Raw genomic sequence first — 18,489 nt, 5'->3', positions numbered from 1 at the left:
CCCTGAACAGCTGATAACCGATAAAACTGAACCACCAGTGGGTGCACAGACTCACGGGACAACGTGATAGGAAAGCACAATTTCACATTCAAATTTATTAACTTTAGAATTCAATTAAAATTTGAAATGTAATTTTATATCGATTAAATTAGTATATTGTATTATTCAAATATTGAAAAAGAAGGATTTCAAGATTTGTTCCAAAAAAATAAGATTTGAGTTCAAAAAACAAATAGTATATTTTTTTATTAAAATTTTTGATAGGGAATTATATATTCTTTTATAAAAATATTAATATCAAACCTTTTGAATTAATTTTGAGATTATACAATATTATTATATTTGAAATATATCTAAATAAGTTTCAAAGAAATTCATAGATGTTTTGAATTTTAATTGAATTATTAAAAGCGCTTTTTTAATGTGAAATTGTACTTTCTTTGTGAGTATCCTGTAAGTCTGTGCACTCACTGGTGAACCTAGCAGAGTGATTAGTTGCTCACTTCTTTAGTGGTGGGTTCACTAGCTCAGCTGGCTATTCTTGTGCCAACCCGGACTCATAATCTGTCAATATATAGACACATAAACTCGTGACCGAATAACTGTCTTGTCCACTTTACAATAAAGAAAGAGCTTTAGTAAAGCATTTGGACTACGCCGTGTTGATAATTTGATTTGCGATGGAAGCCCCTTTGCTCGTAATGTCTCTTGCATCGGGGCTTGCAGAAGCCGAGACTGTTATTGGTGGACACTGTATTCATAGGTGTAGATACTTCCGGTGAGAAATTAGCGTGACATGCATGTGCTACGTGGCGAGCTGTTCAAGATTCTTGACTTCCAATTCCATAGCAAAGATTCAAGAATTAGATATCTCTAACGACATCTGTTAAAAACAGCAGATCTAAAGATTTGATATATCGCTTACTTGTGGCTAGTCTGTAGTCACGATGGCTTCAAATACTTCGCTATACATTAGGCGCGACGTCCATGAATATGTGCTTAAGAATCCTAATAGCTCCGGAAATGAGCTTAATAAATTTCCCGACTCGATGTTTCAACCAACTTCAAATTTACCCGAATATGACAACACCGAAGATCTCCCCAAGAGTCCCGACTCCAAGGTTTCTACAGATTCTCTCTGGAAGGAAGCAAAGGATCTATTCTACGGAGATCTTGGAATACCAGCGGAAGATATTAGGGATGACACTGCGACAATTGAGAACACTATAAGTGTACTCAAAATTACGAGAGAGAAGGTTGACAAGGAGTATGGTAACCATGAACTTTTTCTCGGGGTTAATCTCAAGCTGGGGAGTATCCTGAAGAGATTAGAATTGATCTCGCAAGTTGGAGATGCAGCTGTAAAGTTTGCCCCAGAGACTATATCACTCGCCTGGGCTGGATTCCGATTTATTTTCATGGTGAGTAAAATTAGGTCTACTCTTCTCGGGTGTCATTTAGTACAATACGATTTTGATCATTTTGTAGGGGTTTGTCGAGGATCACAAAGCATGTGAGTTCCTTGTGGATGCAGTAGATAGCATGTCTACTGTAATTCTTACATGCCAAATTTATGCACAACGCTTTTTAAAGATTCCAAGTTCAAAATTGAACAAATCTGATTCTGATCTTCGGGAGGAAATCAAACAAGCAATCATCGAGCTTTACAAGATTGTACTAAAGCTCTCTTATCAAGCCAAGAAATATTCCGAACGGAGTCTAGGTAAAATAGGTAAAGTACGATTGAGCCCAAGTATCGACTATTACTCATTTTCGTTGTATCAGGGCGGGTCTTCTGGAGGCTGCTTGGCGACGATACCGATTTCACTAGCACAATGAAGTTAGGAAAAGAAAAGCTACAGGATCTTTTGGGGTTAGCGGGTATTGCTTTCCAAGAAGTGGCTTTTCGGGTACTTGATGATCTAGTCATCGGCACTGCTAAACACCTGCAGATTCTCGAAAACATTTCTGTTAAAACGGATCAACTAGACAACATCATCTTTAGAAAGAATGGGTATGATCTCGAAAAGGGCCTCGAAAAGCAATTGGTGTGGCTTAGGTCCGGAACAATAGCTGCTGCAGAATATCCGGGTAGACTTCATGAAGCCAACAAAGCAGCATGCTGCAAAAAAGCTTGCAAATGGGTTATTAACGAAGCCAACTTCAAGGAATGGTCGCAGTGTAAGGAAGAAAACAAGCTATTATGGGTGAAGGGCGGGAGTGGTGTTGGAAAGAGTTTTCTGGTTTCGATGATCATTGAACACCTGGAGGAACACAATCCAGAAAACGAAATCCAGCCGTTAGTGCTTTACTTTTTCTGCAAAACTGGAGACGATACGACTCAACGTGGCAATAAAATAATGCTGCATTTGATATCCCAACTTTTGATCATAGTTCTCAGAAATTTCAATAAGGAAATTCCGAATTCTGTCTTTGATGGTAACAAGCTGACATCTAGTGATTTTGGGCGGCAAGAACTGGATTCATGCATTGATATATTCAATAGGGCAAGATCAAAGATAAAAAACAATGCTGCCAAGGACGATTCCTCGCTCCTGGAAATTAATTCTATACTACAGCCAGTGTTAAAGAGCTTGGTGGTGGCTTTGAAGAGGAGATTTGTCATAGTACTAGATGCCCTGGATGAGTGTCTTGACTATGATAAAGGCCTATTATCCGCAATGATAGCCCTGGCTCGTAGCTCAATTATGAACGTTTTAATAGCGAGCCGTCCAACAGCGATCATTTCCAAAGCATTGGAGAATTATGCATTGTTAATTGACCTCGACAAACAAGAGTCTGCTGCTAAGAATATACAGGCGTATGTGAACTATTTCTTGCGCCGGGAAAATATTTTTAAGGATGGATCAGATGAGCGAAAGAAAGCGAGTGAAAGTATTAAGAGGAAAGCTAATGGTAGCTTTAGATGTAAGTTTTCCCCCTCAAGAACTGTCAAACCTGACAGGCAAAAGATGCAAATTTGATTCTCGAGGAACTAAAATCGACGCCTGGTGTCGAAAAGCGGCGGAAGTTGATTGTATCCAGCCTCCCAAATGGGTTAAAGGACTACTACCGAAAAGCTTTGAAAAACCTAGAATCGGAACATCGTCAAATAATTATGATAGCTCTTCGTTGGCTCGTGTGTGCGCAAAGTAAGGTGTATGTCAACTTTATTGCGGAAGAGTACGATCAAAAGTGGAAAGTAAATCGAGAGGATGATGGATTCGATAAACTTTCAATTGGCAGCGACACTACGAGCTCATTGTCTGAGGGTCAACCCAATCGAGCAGAAAGTATGGCAGTATCCATATTTGAGCTTCACACAATGGCTGAGCAGCAAGTGATTGATCTTTTAAGAAGCGCTGGAAGAAAATTCCTTCAATTTGGAAATGCTAATAATAGCATCGAGCTTGATCACAACTCAGTACGTGACTATGTTTACGAAGATGAAGAGATGCGTGACACGACTACTCTCTGTGAGGAGTGTAGAAAGAAAAATAACGACTCGTTGGCTTTCGAAGCTGGTGGTAAATACGGAAATTTACTCATGATCGAGAACATCATGAAAACTTTAAACTCCGAGTCATTTCAAAAGAAATTCATATGGATAGCGGGTGTGGATGATGGCAAAGATGTAATAAGACCATCTAGCGAGTACGGCATAGATGACATGGAAGAGCTAGACCCAGAGTTGTATTGTGACGTGGAAAAGGATGTCTCAGGGTATGATATGGAAAAGCATGAAGTTAATCAGGAGGTTGTTTTGAACGATGCAGAACACAAAAAGCAACCATTCCAGCATACCTATATACCAGAAGAATTAGAAGAGAGATACGAGGTCAATAATTGGGCAGGGCATCTTAGAGCTGCAGAAAAAGCCTGGCCAGAAGAGCAACGACTTCAAGAGAAGTTTAGATGGATTCAGCTGTACGATGACGTTGAAAAATTCTTGAACCCCAATAGTCGAACATTCAAAAGCTGGGTTAAAAGAACATCTCCTTGGCAATCAATGAATCCTATCAATCCTTTACATGTGGCCGCATACTATGGCTTGGTTGGATTAATTAAGCGACATGCTAAAGAGAAATATGCCAACACGCGGGATGGGGGTGGTTTGAGTGCACTGCATCTAGCATGCTACGGTGTTGGGGAGTTTCTTGGAATAGAGCTTCTCTTGCCAGATGAAAAGAACATTAACCGACGGGCTGGAATACATCAAGAAAGTCCCCTTGAACTCGCTATAAGATGTAAAGCAGACAGAGAGCTTTCAAGAAAGCTCATAGATGCAGGTGCAGACCCTTCAGGGTCTGATTCTTTGGGAAGAACTTGCCTTCATCATGCAGCAGCAAATGGTGATATTGAAGTCGTCAAAATTTTATTGGATAATAGTGCAAATGTCAATGCGAAAGATGAGGAAGGTGAAACACCTCTGCACTGGGCATGCAAGCAACAGAAAACACCACCGGAGCTAATTGAGCTATTGTTGTCCTGGGGCGCCGATGTAGACGTACAAGACAATAATAGGCAAACACCACTATACGAAGCCTGTCTCTCTGGAAATTTTGAGGCCGCAGAAAAATTGCTCAACAATTCTGCAATTGTCAATTGCATCGACAATTTCAGGCACACCGCTCTCTTTGCAGCGTTAGGGTGGTGCCAGACTGCCACCAGGAGTAACATGAAACTTGCCGAACTCCTTGTTAGTCATGGGGCCGATCTCTCAATCACAGATGGCAGATCACAAGATACAGTCGCGCGAGCTGTTGCTCTGAATGACATCAAAATTCTCGAATTTCTCTTGAAGTGCTGGAAGAAAAAGGACCCAGAAGGAAAGTTTCTTTTGAACCGTGATTTCAATAGTCTGGCACCACTTCATCGTGCTGCCGCAGAAGGCCGAGATGACGCTGTCAAAATGTTACTCGGTTTTGGAAATGGAGAAGTTTCAACACTTTGCAGACAGCCCGGTATCTTTGACTCCACAGCTCTTCACCTTGCTGTAAAAAATGGACATAAAGGGATTGTTAAAGCCTTTTTTGATGCTAGCGATCCTTTAATATCTCTTGAGACTGACGAATGTGGCGCTACGCCGATGCACTGGGCTGTCAGCAGAAGAGACATTGAAATTGTTAAGATCCTTCTTGATAAAGGTGATATTTCAGCACTCTATATGCACGACAAAGCAGGTGCGACACCGTTGCATTGCGCTATAAATAAAAGCAACGTTGAGGCTACCAAAATTCTTCTGGCTAGGGGTAATATTTACTTAATGTGCCTTGCGGTTGACAAGAATGGTGCCACGCCCATGCATTGTGCTGTCACTATGGGTGGCGTTGAAACTCTCAGAGTCCTTCTGGATGACGGTGGTACTTCAGCAATCGACAAGTGCGATGATAAGGGCGCTACACCTCTACATATTGCAGCTCGGGAAGGAAACACAGGTGCTGCGGAACTGTTGTGCAGTCGAGGAGCAGACCTCACCTTAGAGGACAAGCATAATAGAACGCCTTTAGAATGGATGTTTGTAGCATGGAAATGTACTCACCCAGACGATGTTACTCATAGAGATGAGATTGAGAGCGCAATGAAGCTCCTTATGTCAAAAATTCTCGCTTCAATGTCTCCCACGATTGACATAAAAAAGCAGCAGCTAGATCTTATCCACTTCGTGATGGAGAAAGGTAACGTCAATATTCGTCGTGCCATTAACAAAGACCTAGTAAATGAAAAAGATTCACATGGCTGGACCTCATTATTACTCGCATTTCAGCTTCAACGACGCGATATAATTGATTTTCCATTGCAGTATGATACGCAAAACATACTCGGCACATTTAGCCAGGAAATAGACTCGCAGTCATTGGGTTATCCTCCGACAAAATGGAGCCCAACTTGCAAAAATTCGAGAATCACGATTACTGAAGATGGTCTAGAAGCATCTTTGGAGAGCAGTAAGTGAAATATAATCATGAGTTAGACTCTTTGCCTAATTTTATAACTTAGGTGACGATTTGGGTTTCCACGGTCCTGTACGAGCGAACCATCCAATCCCAGCTGGCAGAAAGAAGTACTATTTTGAGGTCACTGTGCTTGAAATCTTTGGGAAGAATCAGTACGTCTTCTTAGCCCTGTAGACTAATAGTTTTCACTCACATCAAGTAGAAGTTTTAGACTTGGGGTTGCCCCCAGGGGGACCCGTTGGTTTGATGAGGTTTGGAGCTGGGAAACTGGAGTGACATCATCTTCGTACGATTTAGATACCGCGTTGTGTGATGAGATGCAGCAATATCAAACCAGGGATGTGATAGGATGTGGAATTGACTTTAAAGAAAAGAAGATCTTCTACACCAAGAACGGGAAGCTGCTAAGTATATTTGCATTTCATTGCTACCTCGATAGTATGCTAACGATTAATTTGTCTAGGCAACAAAACCAAATTTATAGACGTGGCTAGACGCTTATTCCCATGCATCCAAATTGGGGGTAAGAAAATAAATACACGCGTCAATTTTAAGCAGGAGTTATTCATGTATCAAGGCTGGCCGTTTGATTTTACAGAAGATAGCAGCGAGAACGAAGAAGAAGATCCAACGTCTGGACGTCCAACTGAAGACAGCTTGGAAGCGCAAATAGTGACCGAATTTCTAGTTGAGGGTAATATTATTGAAACGCAGGCGGATGATAAGAAAGAGGGGCAGATAATGGCTATAATCCAACAACGGGATAAACAGGAGAAGTTGACTATTGATCTCCAGGTAGAAGATAGGCAGGAACAAGCACTCATTGGGCCAGCACCCGTTCACCAAGAGGATTGCGGTGTCATTGACAAGCTCCAAAACAATCACCAAGAGAAGCAGAAAGGGCTAAATAGCGGCATAGGCGGGATCGATCCCGCTGTAGACAACGTCGAGACTATTGAGCCACCGGTGACACCTCAGGCCCCCCAGAAGCGGGAGAAACTCTTTCGCGTGCTTCGAAAGTTGGGATGCTGATTTTGATTGTGATATTGCTTTGAAAACACATGTAAGACACCTTACTAGTACTCTAGTGCTAGTTACACTTCCTTATATAGCTAAGAAAACACGAATCTTCACAGGTTTGTGATGGTGGGGGGTGTTGTGATAAAACAAGCAGCCAATCATTTGCCAGAACATACAGAAAATTGCTAGCCTTGGTATATGTAGGTATTTAATGCCCAGCCAAGTTTAGATCAATGCAAATCAAATAGTGAAATATATCCAGAAGAAATTTCGGTCTAGATCTGCCGAGACACCGACTTTCATCACTAACATCAACCCAACATGCGCCTGCTGCACCCTGCTGCACTGTGCCACACAAATAAATATTGCGATAATGCATTTGTACCAAGTCAGAATGTTGCGTGACTTATTTGCTATCTCTATTCTCACAATAGAACGAGGAAACTTGCCAAGTACATTGCTTTTACACCAGGATTAAAAGTTTCCCTTCCATTTTTCTCTGTATTGAAGCCTTGTCTTTTGATATCGTTGTGAAGTATGACTCTGAGGGATCCAGAGAAAGCGATTGGAATCGACAAGGAGATTACATCTGCCTTGCCAATTAATTTCACTGGAGAGAATCTAGCTGATTGTAAGGAAACCAACATTGTAAGTCTAGTTGCAATAAGCCAGATTCATTGTTCACATTCATTGTTTAGGTTACCTGGGATGGACCAACAGATCCCCAGAACCCCAAAAATTGGACCACCAGACGAAAATGGAGAATGACCCTCATCGTCTCTTGTTTTGCTCTCCTGTCGCCGTTAACCGGTACTATGATTGCACCTTCAACCAAGTATATCGCTTCCTCTCTACATACAAAAGATTTCTTCAGCATCGATCTCGTCTCGTCTATCTTCTTACTCGGTATCGGATTCGGGCCTTTACTTCTTAGCCCAATATCAGAGATATACGGTCGGGTACCTGTATTACTTCTTGGGAATATATTCTTCATATTGTGGAACACCGTTTGCGGGTTCTCAAGAAATGTCGGTGAGCTCATTGCATTCCGCCTTCTCACCGGATTCGGAGGTTCTGCTCCTCTAGCCGTAGGGGGTGGGCTTGTTAGTGATCTTTGGCTGCCAGAACAGCGCGGACAAGCGTTAGCAATATATACCGCAGGGCCACTTTTAGGCCCAGCAATTGGTCCAATCATCGGAGGATATATCACGGAGGACGCATCATGGCAATGGATATTCTGGGTTGTGTCAATAGCAAGTGCATTTATTGAAATTCTTGCTCTTTGTTTCCTTGCAGAAACATACCACCCAGCATTCTCTCCTAGAAAGCAAAACTTTTGCGAAAAGAAACAGGAAATAGCAATCTTCGAACCGAGTATGACGACCCTGATAGAAGTTAATGGAAGTTGTTGAAGACAAATATGATACGACCTTTCAAAATGAGCACTCAGATCATTATCCGGTTCCTCTCGGTCTACATGGCCGTACTATATGGCATAATGTTTTTGGTTCTTTACACTTTTCCATTGCTTTGGCAGAATTACTACCACGAATCAACTGGCACTGGTAGTTTGAATTACATTGCGACTGGTATCGGGTTCACTCTAGGTGCTCAAGGTATGTTGAAATATCTAGTCTACATGACTTTGCGCTTGACTAACGACGTTCAACAAGTTGGCGGTAGATTAAATAACTCGATCTACAAAAGACTCAAGGGCGATAAACCTACGGGTGTACCAGAATATCGTGTGGCTTTGATGCTCCCTGGTTCTATCTTATTACCCATCGGCCTCTTCATTTATGGTTGGACAGGTCAATATCACACTCATTGGATAGCTCCAAATTTTGGAATAGCCATATTTTGTGCTGGGGCAATCATGTGCATTCAAAGCATTCAGACTTATACCATAGATGCTTATTCTCGCTATGCAGCATCTGCAATCTCTACACTTAATGCTTTGAGGAGTTTAACGGGATTTACATTCCTATTGTTTGCACCGGCCATGTATGAAAGACTAGGTCATGGTTGGGGAAACAGCCTCTTAGCATTCATATTGTTATTGTAAGCACCAATTTTCAAGACCATGAATAAATACTTCACTCATTCAGAAAGCTAATTCGTCTACTTTGAAATGTAGTCTTGCCATTATAGTTCCCGGATTTCTGTGGAAGTATGGGTCATTACTTCGAAAAAAGAGTGCCTATGCATCCGGCGAGTAGGAATCCTATACATTGGAGATAATCAACACATATTCTGTTCATTGGGTACAATATTCAGAGACATAGCATCATTTTCGCGATTTCGTATTAGATATTACCCTAATAAGACATCTTTGTCAAGATTTGACCTACGTCTAGGGATACGATAATGGATGATTGTATTATATCTCTTCTAAGATTACAGCAGAGATAGCTTTACTCTATTTCCTGAGACTTATATAAAAAGACATGGCGTTCTGTACCTCGGTCTTATCTCACCCTACCTGTATAGGGGCGGGATAAGTATACGGCGCCTTGAATGGGACGCGTATCATGGTGGTATACAGCCCTCATTCATTATCTATTTGATAATCTTGATAAACTGCCTTGATTTTCCAGGATTTCGGCACAACTATTGTGCCATCAATGTGTGAAGGAATTATTTCTTTACATTGAAGGGTTACATAACGGCATTAAACGAAGCTCTTGCATAATTGAGAGATAAGTTTGTCCAGTTTTAGTGGTTGAAATGCGAAGACATAACGTATGTTTGGCTATCCTTGTCTTTGAAGATTGTAACGCTTATTTATGTTCTGGTTCATTCCTTTTCATGTGCCGCACGAGCACATAGATTCTTCTACAACTTGTATGCTGGCCCCTCCAAACGAAGAAAGTGCTGATGCATGTAATTACAAGGCCAATATATCCGGAATAAGCCCCCTTTCAAGGAAGATTGTATTTGGCCACAGGGTCTCCTGTGTATTCCTCCTGAATTCGATTGTTCAAACTGCTACCGACTTTGGGAATTGGCAAAAGCCGTGAAAGAAAAAAATCTGGAATCATTAGAAGCAATGTCTGTACCTGATAGATGTACTGTTTTGGTGGTCGTAGGAGGACCGGGAGGTTCCTATGCAGCCGCTGTGCTTGCTCGAGAAGGGATTGACACTGTGATGTTGGAGGCCGATGTATATCCCAGGTATCACAGATGATTTTCAAGCTCTGCGTTTAGAATACAATCCATCAACGAGGACTCTTTTAACGTTGCAGACCTGCTTATAACTCCACTAACAGATTGCGCTGAACAGGTATCATATTGGTGAAAGCATGTTGCCATCTTTGCGTAACTATCTAGGTTTCATCGACTTGGATTCCACCTTTGATTCTTATGGATTTACAAAGAAGGTTGTTTCTCAGAACACTGTATATTCTAAACGCTCACATAATCTACTAGACAGGTGCGGCATTCAGACTCAGTCCAGAGCGACGTGAAGGATGTAAGTAGAATATGAATACAGTCATTCTAGAAAGCCAATCTAATACTTCCAAAAGTCACAGATTTCGTCGGCACGGGAGGCCCACAAAACTATTCATGGAATGTCGTTCGCTCCGAAGCAGACAATCTTATGTTCCGCCATGCAGGAAAATGCGGAGCAAACATTTTCGATGGCGTCAAAGTTGACTCAATTAACTTCGCACCCTGGGCCATTGAATCTGAACTTTCGCTCGCGAAAGATGCTGCTGGTGCGGGAGCCACAAGTCTCGGTCGCCCAGTATCTGCAAAATACACCCACAAGATAGACGATGTTAGTGGAGTGATAACATTTGATTACATTATTGACGCTAGTGGAAGATCAGGCTTGTTGAACACAAAAGATCTGAAGAATCGCTCTTACAATCAGCAACTTAAAAATGTTGCAATTTGGGGATATTGGGAGGGCGCTGGAGAATATGGAGCAGGAACGAAAAGAGCCAATTCTCCTTACTTTGAGGCGTTACAAGGTTTGTGGCATTCAACCTTCTAATGCCTTTGTCTTTGTTAGTAATTTGTGGTTTTGGCAGACGAAAGTGGATGGGCTTGGTTTATTCCTCTTCATGACGGCACAACATCAGTTGGGATAGCCATGCAAGAACAGCTCGCCAAAGAAATGAAAGCTGCAAGTGCAAATACCAAAGAGTTCTATCATAAAGCAGTCAAGTTGGCACCGGATGTCAATAAATTGCTAGATAGCGGTAAACTTATCTCAGAACTGAGATCAGCTTCTGATTACTCGTACAACTCATCCTCGTATGCGATACCATACGCGCGTGTTGTCGGTAACGCTGGTTGCTTTATCGACCCATTCTTTTCATCTGGTGTCCACATAGCTATCACAGGAGGGCTTTCAGCCGCGACATCGATTTGTGCAGCTATTAGACAAGATTGTTTGGAGCAGATTGCAGCACAATGGCATTCAAATAAGATTAGAGAGGCTTACGCTCGGTTTCTTTTTGTTGTATTGGGTGCATACAAACAAATGCGGAATCAGAAAGAGTTTGTGCTGAGCGACTTTGGTGAAGATAACTTTGATCGTGTATTCAGCTTTTTCGGCCCAAGTAAGTGTTTCCCGGCTTCCATCCATGCGATCGTTTAGTTTCAAAATCTAATAAAGTGATACTAGCTATTCAAGGAGCTGCTGATGCTACCAATAAGATCAAGCAGGCTGAATTTGCAAAGACGGTGGCGTTTCTAAGCAGATCAGTGGAGCAAAGGTTTAGCGCTGCTCGAGATGATGAAGTTTTCCTGGACGAAGCAATTCTTCATCAATTTCGTCAAAATCAGATCCAATCAGCTAAAACGATGAATGATTTTACCACTGATATAATTGATGGACGAGCTTCACATCTAGTAAAGGGAAGTTTGGGACTTATAGATCTGAATGTCTAGTCAGATGATACCACAATGTTTCGGACTAATGATAGTTATATACTAAACTATGTTATTCAATTGTTAATGAATTCGTAAAAGCAAACGAAGTGGAAAAGTACTCTATATATATATTATATAATCATATATCTATATAACAGGCTATTTTCATATTTGCAGATTTATAAAACCCCTTTTGATTGGTTATAAATAATATACTGATACTAGAATAGGATTGTTCCAATCGAATTGTTATGGGAGCTGCCTCTAGGATTATGTAGAAATATTTAGAAATCTTTCAAAATGTTTTAAATTAGATTTTAAATAGGAATTCAATAAGATTATAACTAATTACAATTCTTATAATTATAATAATAAAACTAATAATTATTATTTTAAATATAAAATTCTATATTATAATAAAACCCATTCTCTTATATAAATCTTTATTTCATTTAAACAATTAAAACAATTAATCACTTCTAAAACATTATCATTCTTGAATTATCTATTACAAAATACTAATTTTATAATTTTTAATATTCTAACTTATTATTTTATTTTAAAACTAATCCCCTGAAATCTTATTAATATAACTTTACAAAAAGTTTACAAAATTATATTTAATATTTTCTAAAATCTATTATTCTAAAAACTATATTCTATATTTCTAAAATATCTTATAATTAATATTATATATATACCTAAAGCTTTTTTTGAATACTTAATATTCTTTAATATATTATAATTGAATTATTAAAGTCTATAATATTATTATAACTTATATATTAATAATTCTATAGTCTATTATTAATCTATTATAATATTATCCCCTTTTTAATTTAATATTTATTTCAAATATTTATATTAATATATTTTTCCTTTTGTATATTTTAATAATTATAATATTTCTTTTCTTTATTATATCTTTTTTGAATATTAATAAAAGAAAAGAACAAATCCATTTTGCTTATTTTATTAAATAAAAAGGTTTCGAAATGTCTTTATACTTATTATATAAATATATTAATTACAAATATATTATTTCACCTTTTGATTCTTTATGATATAATGAATGTATTTATAATAACAAAAAATATAATATTTAAAATCCATTTAAAAGTGATTAGAAAAGTTTGTTTTAATAAAAAAAAAGATTGAATTAAAAAGAGAAAAAGATTATAATTAAAATCTTATAATTATAAAAATAAAAATGTTTTTTATTAAAATATGAATTTGAAATACTTTATTATAATTTACGAATTTTTAATAAATTAATAAAAATAAAAAAGAAGGAGAGATTAGAAAAGGAAAAGATTGAAAAAAAGTATATTGAAAAAGAAATAATAAATATTAATATTATATTTACTTTTATTGATTTTTCTTTCTTTGATTTCTTTAATTCCTTTTTATTTAAATTATTCAAAACGGATCTTAAGGTTTTATTAATAAATATGAATATTTCAAATAAAATGCCTATAGTTTCTCAAAATAATTGAAATCTTTTTTGAATTTCTATATATTTTCTAAATATAGATAATCTAATTATTTAATCAAATATTTGATTTTGTTTTTAATATATTTGTAATTTAATATTATTTCAATATTATATATAATATTTGAATTAACTAATTCAATTTCTATAAATAATACATTTGGTGTTTCTAATAATACTAATTCGAATAAGAATATATAGAATACTAAATGAATATTTATTATATCTAATAATTTCAATCAATAATTAATCATTTCTATTACCTTATCAATTTTGAATAATCCTAGTTTCCTATAATCGAATTTATTATTTGATTTCTTGATTTCAATATTTCATTATAACAAATAAATTTTATTTCTTTTTTTAAATATAAATTCCATATTATATTTTATATTATAATATATTATTGTTTTGAAAAATATAAATTTTAAATCAAAAGCCAATTATTTTTGAAAATCTTTCAATTGTTCGATTTATACTATTACTGATTTGACATTAACTTTTTATAATATCGGGATTTTATATATTTGTAGATTAAACCCAAAATTAATTTATATTGATATGATTTTCGTGATTTCCATTTTCGATGTATTATATACAAATTATATTATAGATAATAGCTCTATTCAATTATCTTATTGATAATTTATATAATATTTAAAATATATTTTTATTATTTAATTAATCCTTTTTATTTAATTATTTATTTATAAATAAAAAAATATTGATAGCTTTTTTTTGATATTTATAAATATTAATAAAGTAATTCAGAATTTTAAGATAAAAAGCTTATTACAATTTAAGATTATTTTATTTGATATTCTATATATATTTATTATAATCTTTAGGAATATATATATTAATTGTTTAGTATTTCATATTTCCTTAAATAATATTATATATATAAATTTCATTAGCCTATTTATTATATTGAGTATTGTATTATATTTAATTTTTATAGTAAGATTTTTTGAAAATAATAATTTGATTATAAAATTCTATATAATAGATTTCTATAATTGAAAAAATATATTTAATATTTGAAGTTGATTATATAAAATATATTGTAATAATTTGTTTTATATATAAATATTACAATTTCCAATAATTTCTTTAATTATTGTTTTCATTTATAAAAAGTAATTGATTTCCTATATTCTTATAAATATCCTTACAATTCCTTAATATCTATATATTAGCAACTTATATTATTCTATTACAAATTCCTTAATCATTTAATTCAAAATATATACTTTTCTATAAAAATATATAATATTATTTTCTATAATGAATCCTAATTCTATTATCTTGTATATATATATAGCAATAGTATCCTTATTATAATATAATTGAATCTATTTTTTAAAATAATTATCTTTTAATAAATATATTACTATAAGCTGTAATACATTATAAACTAATGATTTACCATCTTTTTTAAATATAATATATAATTTATACATTTTGTTTTCTTGATATTCTAATTTTCAATTAAAAATATTGATTCTAGTATTTTCTAATCCTTTAATATATAAAATTCTGAAATTATAATTAATTATAATCTCCGACTATCTGATTTATTATCTATTTAATTATTTCATTATAATAAAATAAATCAAATTCTTATAATCTATATATATCTATACTATATATTTCAATCTTTTCAAATATATTCACTATTTTTTAAATATATTGATTATTATTAATAATTCTTTATTATATATCTTATAATTTAATTCAATTAATAATAATTTTTGGAAATAAAATATGATTGACTAATATTTTCTATTTTAATCTAGTTAATTCAAAACTATTTTTATAATGAAATCCAAAGAGTTCGTTTCTATTATAATTTCTTTTTTTAAATCAAAAATCAATAATATTAATTTTTTTGATTATTATTTGTTTAAGTATATTAAATGACTTTTATATTTTAATAATCTATTCAAAACTTCCTTAATCTTTTTTAATTAATATAATTAAGAATATAATAATCTCTAAATAATCCTTAATAAATCTTTTATAAAAATTAACAAATTTTAAAAAAAATTATATTTTTTTAATTGTAATTGATTACTTTTATTCAAATATTACCTTAACCTTATTTTTATTTATTTTGAATTTTTAACTTAATATAATGAATCTTAAAAATTTTGTTTTTTTGATATAGAATTTGTATTTGTTTAGTTTATATAATAAATCTACCTTGAATAAACTTTCGAAGATATTATTAATATTCTTAATGTATTGAATTTTATTATTTGAATATATTAGAATATTGTTCAAATAGTATATATAACAAATATTCAAATATTATAATAATATATTGTTTATAAGTTTTATAAAAGTAGTTAATATATTGATTAATTCGAATAATATAATTTGATATTTGTATAACCCATATCTTGTTTTGAAAATGATTTTTCATTCTTCACCTTTTTTTATTTTAATTAAATAGTAATTATTATATAGATTCATTTTAGTAAATATTGTAGTTCCGTTTAATCAATCTTTTAATTTCATAATTAATAGAAGTGAATATTGATTTTTCTTAATGAATATATTAAGCTTTTTATAATTTACAATTAATCTATTAGATTCATTCTTTTTAAATATCTATATAATTGGATTAATTATTTGAAATATAAATTCCCTAATCCATTTCTTAATTAAATTGTTATTAATATATTCTCTAAACCTTTTTAATTTATCAATTGATATTGAATAAATTAGGGTATATATAAGTATTTTGTCTTTCTTCAATATTATTTTATAATCCCATAACTTATATTCCAATAAAGCCTTATAAATCTCTAATTCTTTGAAAACATATTTATAATTCTTATATTGTTCTAATATTATAAGCTTTTTTTTTGCCTCGATTATAATTTTGTATTATATTGTTAACTTTTATATTTATAAAGGAAATATATTAGTTTTTATTTTTAATAAAGGATCCTAAATTGAATATCCTATATTATCAATATTATTTATATTCAATTCTCTTTGGCATATATTATATTTTATAAATGCTTTTAATATATCTTTGTAATTGCTTTTGTATTAATCAAATATTATAATTCCTTATATTCAATTTATTTTTGAATTATATATTTTCAACTATAATATTTCTAAAATGATTTATTATTGATTTAATAATATAATATTAAATTGTATAATCTTTATATATTGGATTATATTTATTTATATTAAAATTATTTTTTGTAAAATCTTTTTATTAGATTTTGTTAGTTATTTATTAATTAATTATAATTGATAAAGATATTATTTTATTTGAAATAGTATTTCCAAGTATTTTGTAGTTTCTGATGTAATAAAATTTCCTATAATTTTTAAATCCATTATAATTGATTATATATATCTATTTATTTGAATCTTATAATATATTTGTTTTATTTATTCTATAATATTTAATTACTAAATAATTTTATAAACTTTTTATAAAATTATATTTGAAATTAAATTCTTATATATTATATTATTCTAATAGCTTTTCATTTTTTTTTTTTTAAAAAAATTATTCAATTACTTTTTTATTTGATTAATAGATTTTATAAAATTCATTATAACAAATTATCTAGTTTATTATAGTGTTGTTACGGGAGCTGCCTCTAGGGTCACGTGGAAGTGTCTAGAGATCTCTCGAGGTGGTTTAGACTAGACTTCAAGTAGGAATTCAATAAGGTTGTAACTGGTTGCAATTCTCGTAACTATAGTAATGAAACTAATGATTGTTCTTGAGCACGAAGCTCTACATTGTAATGAAACCCATTCCCTTATATAGACCTTCGTTCTCGTCTGGATAGCTTGGGTAGACTGTCTATCCTGTCTATCCACGGATAGCCTGGATAGCCTGCCTATCCTGTCTATCCATCACGTGACACTTGCCCCGTGACCTACATGATACTACTGCTTATCTAACCTGTGCTTACTAGATAACCTATAACCGCTATCCCTCCTGTGCCTACTGTAGGGTAGGTGCCAACAAAAGATAGGTACCTATCTTTTAATCATTGCTTATTGATTCGGTTACTGCTATCTTTAGTTACCCTTTAATTCAACTGTCCCTACAGTGCTGTTTTCGTAGGTTCCAACACCAAGGCCTTAGGTTTATCTTATAATCCATGTTGCGGTGCGGGTACCTCCGTAACACTATCCCCTTCCTAGACTAGCGCTTGCCCCAAGCGTCTATATAGCGGGGTTCCCCCATATCGATTTCTCACTGATTGACTAACTGCTTCTTTCTTTCAATATGCCAGTTGAGCGTACCAAAAAACGAACAGAACAAATATCCCTTGGTCAGCGGATTGAGAGGTTAGGAATCGAAATGGTTGCATGCTCTCGTTGTGAAAAATCCAACAAACGTTGTGTTGGAATGAAAATTGGTCCTAATGTTGGCCGCTGTGCTGAGTGCTGTAGGCAGGGCAAAACCTGCGATGTGAGAGAGCGAAATCAAATGCCTTCCGTATCCGACTGGGAGTCCATTGATCGTCAGCGCCAGCGCCTTCGCGACGAAGAGGAAGAGGCCATGGCTAAAATTCTTCGTTTGCGCAAACAACAACGATTTCTGGATGAACGGGAAAAGAAAATGATAGCTGCTGGTCTCAGTTCTATGGATGAGCTCGATGCTCTGGAAGAAAAGGAAAAGCTGGAAAAAGAGCGTGTGGACAAAGAAACCGCAGATGTCGCTGCGCCCGTTCCTAGTGGTTCCCCCTCCTTCGACTTCTTCGGTTCTTCGTTACCTCCGTTGTCTGATGCCGAGCTTGAGGCTTTGCTGGCAGATGTGGGTACTTCAGGTGGAATGCCTGTAGTTTCTCAGGGCAGCTGAGATCCTTCTTGAGTTCCCATGTGTTTTCCGAATGTGGGTAGTCTAACCATTTGATCAAATACTTGATTTTGCCCCTGACATATTTACAATCTAGTATTGTTTCAACGTCGTATATGGCGTTTGGGTTGACTGGTTCGATTTCTGTAAATGGCGCATTTGGCGCTCCTGGTGGTGCTGGTTCGAGCAAGGATATGTGGAATACTGGGTGGATATTCATTGTGTCTGGTAATTTCAATCGATAATTAACCGTTCCTATTACCTTATCAATCTTGAATGGTCCTATTTTC

General features: G+C 34.4%; 3 protein-coding genes across 3 annotated transcripts; all 3 read left to right on the top strand.

The window, feature by feature from the left end:
- The first annotated feature begins 866 nt into the window (after window positions 1-866).
- On the top strand, window positions 867-7,364 carry BCIN_14g03780 (hypothetical protein). Its single transcript, XM_024697197.1, has 7 exons — window positions 867-1,421; window positions 1,489-1,732; window positions 1,786-2,928; window positions 2,973-5,948; window positions 6,001-6,109; window positions 6,160-6,365; window positions 6,421-7,364. Exons 1-7 carry the CDS (start codon window positions 948-950, stop codon window positions 6,987-6,989), a joined length of 5,721 nt encoding a protein of 1,906 aa, XP_024553012.1. The 5' UTR covers window positions 867-947; the 3' UTR covers window positions 6,990-7,364.
- A 46-nt stretch (window positions 7,365-7,410) lies between these two features.
- BCIN_14g03770 (hypothetical protein) lies at window positions 7,411-9,237 on the top strand. Its single transcript, XM_024697196.1, has 4 exons — window positions 7,411-7,625; window positions 7,676-8,593; window positions 8,651-9,038; window positions 9,115-9,237. Exons 1-2 carry the CDS (start codon window positions 7,515-7,517, stop codon window positions 8,387-8,389), a joined length of 825 nt encoding a protein of 274 aa, XP_024553011.1. The 5' UTR covers window positions 7,411-7,514; the 3' UTR covers window positions 8,390-8,593; window positions 8,651-9,038; window positions 9,115-9,237.
- A 666-nt stretch (window positions 9,238-9,903) lies between these two features.
- Window positions 9,904-12,018, top strand: BCIN_14g03760 (hypothetical protein). Its single transcript, XM_024697195.1, has 6 exons — window positions 9,904-10,151; window positions 10,261-10,357; window positions 10,407-10,449; window positions 10,505-10,954; window positions 11,015-11,548; window positions 11,614-12,018. The coding sequence occupies exons 1-6, from the start codon at window positions 10,027-10,029 to the stop codon at window positions 11,877-11,879; spliced, it is 1,515 nt and encodes a 504-aa protein (XP_024553010.1). The 5' UTR covers window positions 9,904-10,026; the 3' UTR covers window positions 11,880-12,018.
- The last annotated feature ends 6,471 nt before the right edge of the window (window positions 12,019-18,489 follow it).

This window comes from Botrytis cinerea, chromosome 14, assembly GCF_000143535.2.
Source record: "Botrytis cinerea B05.10 chromosome 14, complete sequence".
Lineage (NCBI taxonomy): Eukaryota > Fungi > Ascomycota > Leotiomycetes > Helotiales > Sclerotiniaceae > Botrytis > Botrytis cinerea.
The sequence above is the reverse complement of the archived record's forward strand: the minus strand, read 5'-3'. Positions and strand labels throughout refer to the sequence as shown.

What these genes read in the sequence shown, in the direction of transcription:
- BCIN_14g03780 (XM_024697197.1), top strand. Translation starts at nt 948, where the DNA reads ATGGCTTCAAATACTTCGCTATACATTAGGCGCGACGTCCATGAATAT. An exon ending in ACGGAGTCTAGGTAAAATAG is followed by an intron (nt 1,733 to 1,785) that starts GTAAAGTACGAT and finishes TCGTTGTATCAG; the next exon opens with GGCGGGTCTTCTGGAGGCTG. An exon ending in CAAGAACGGGAAGCTGCTAA is followed by an intron (nt 6,366 to 6,420) that starts GTATATTTGCAT and finishes TAATTTGTCTAG; the next exon opens with GCAACAAAACCAAATTTATA.
- BCIN_14g03770 (XM_024697196.1), top strand. Translation starts at nt 7,515, where the DNA reads ATGACTCTGAGGGATCCAGAGAAAGCGATTGGAATCGACAAGGAGATT. An exon ending in ATTGTAAGGAAACCAACATT is followed by an intron (nt 7,626 to 7,675) that starts GTAAGTCTAGTT and finishes TTCATTGTTTAG; the next exon opens with GTTACCTGGGATGGACCAAC.
- BCIN_14g03760 (XM_024697195.1), top strand. Translation starts at nt 10,027, where the DNA reads ATGTCTGTACCTGATAGATGTACTGTTTTGGTGGTCGTAGGAGGACCG. An exon ending in TCCAGAGCGACGTGAAGGAT is followed by an intron (nt 10,450 to 10,504) that starts GTAAGTAGAATA and finishes TACTTCCAAAAG; the next exon opens with TCACAGATTTCGTCGGCACG. An exon ending in TTACTTTGAGGCGTTACAAG is followed by an intron (nt 10,955 to 11,014) that starts GTTTGTGGCATT and finishes TGGTTTTGGCAG; the next exon opens with ACGAAAGTGGATGGGCTTGG.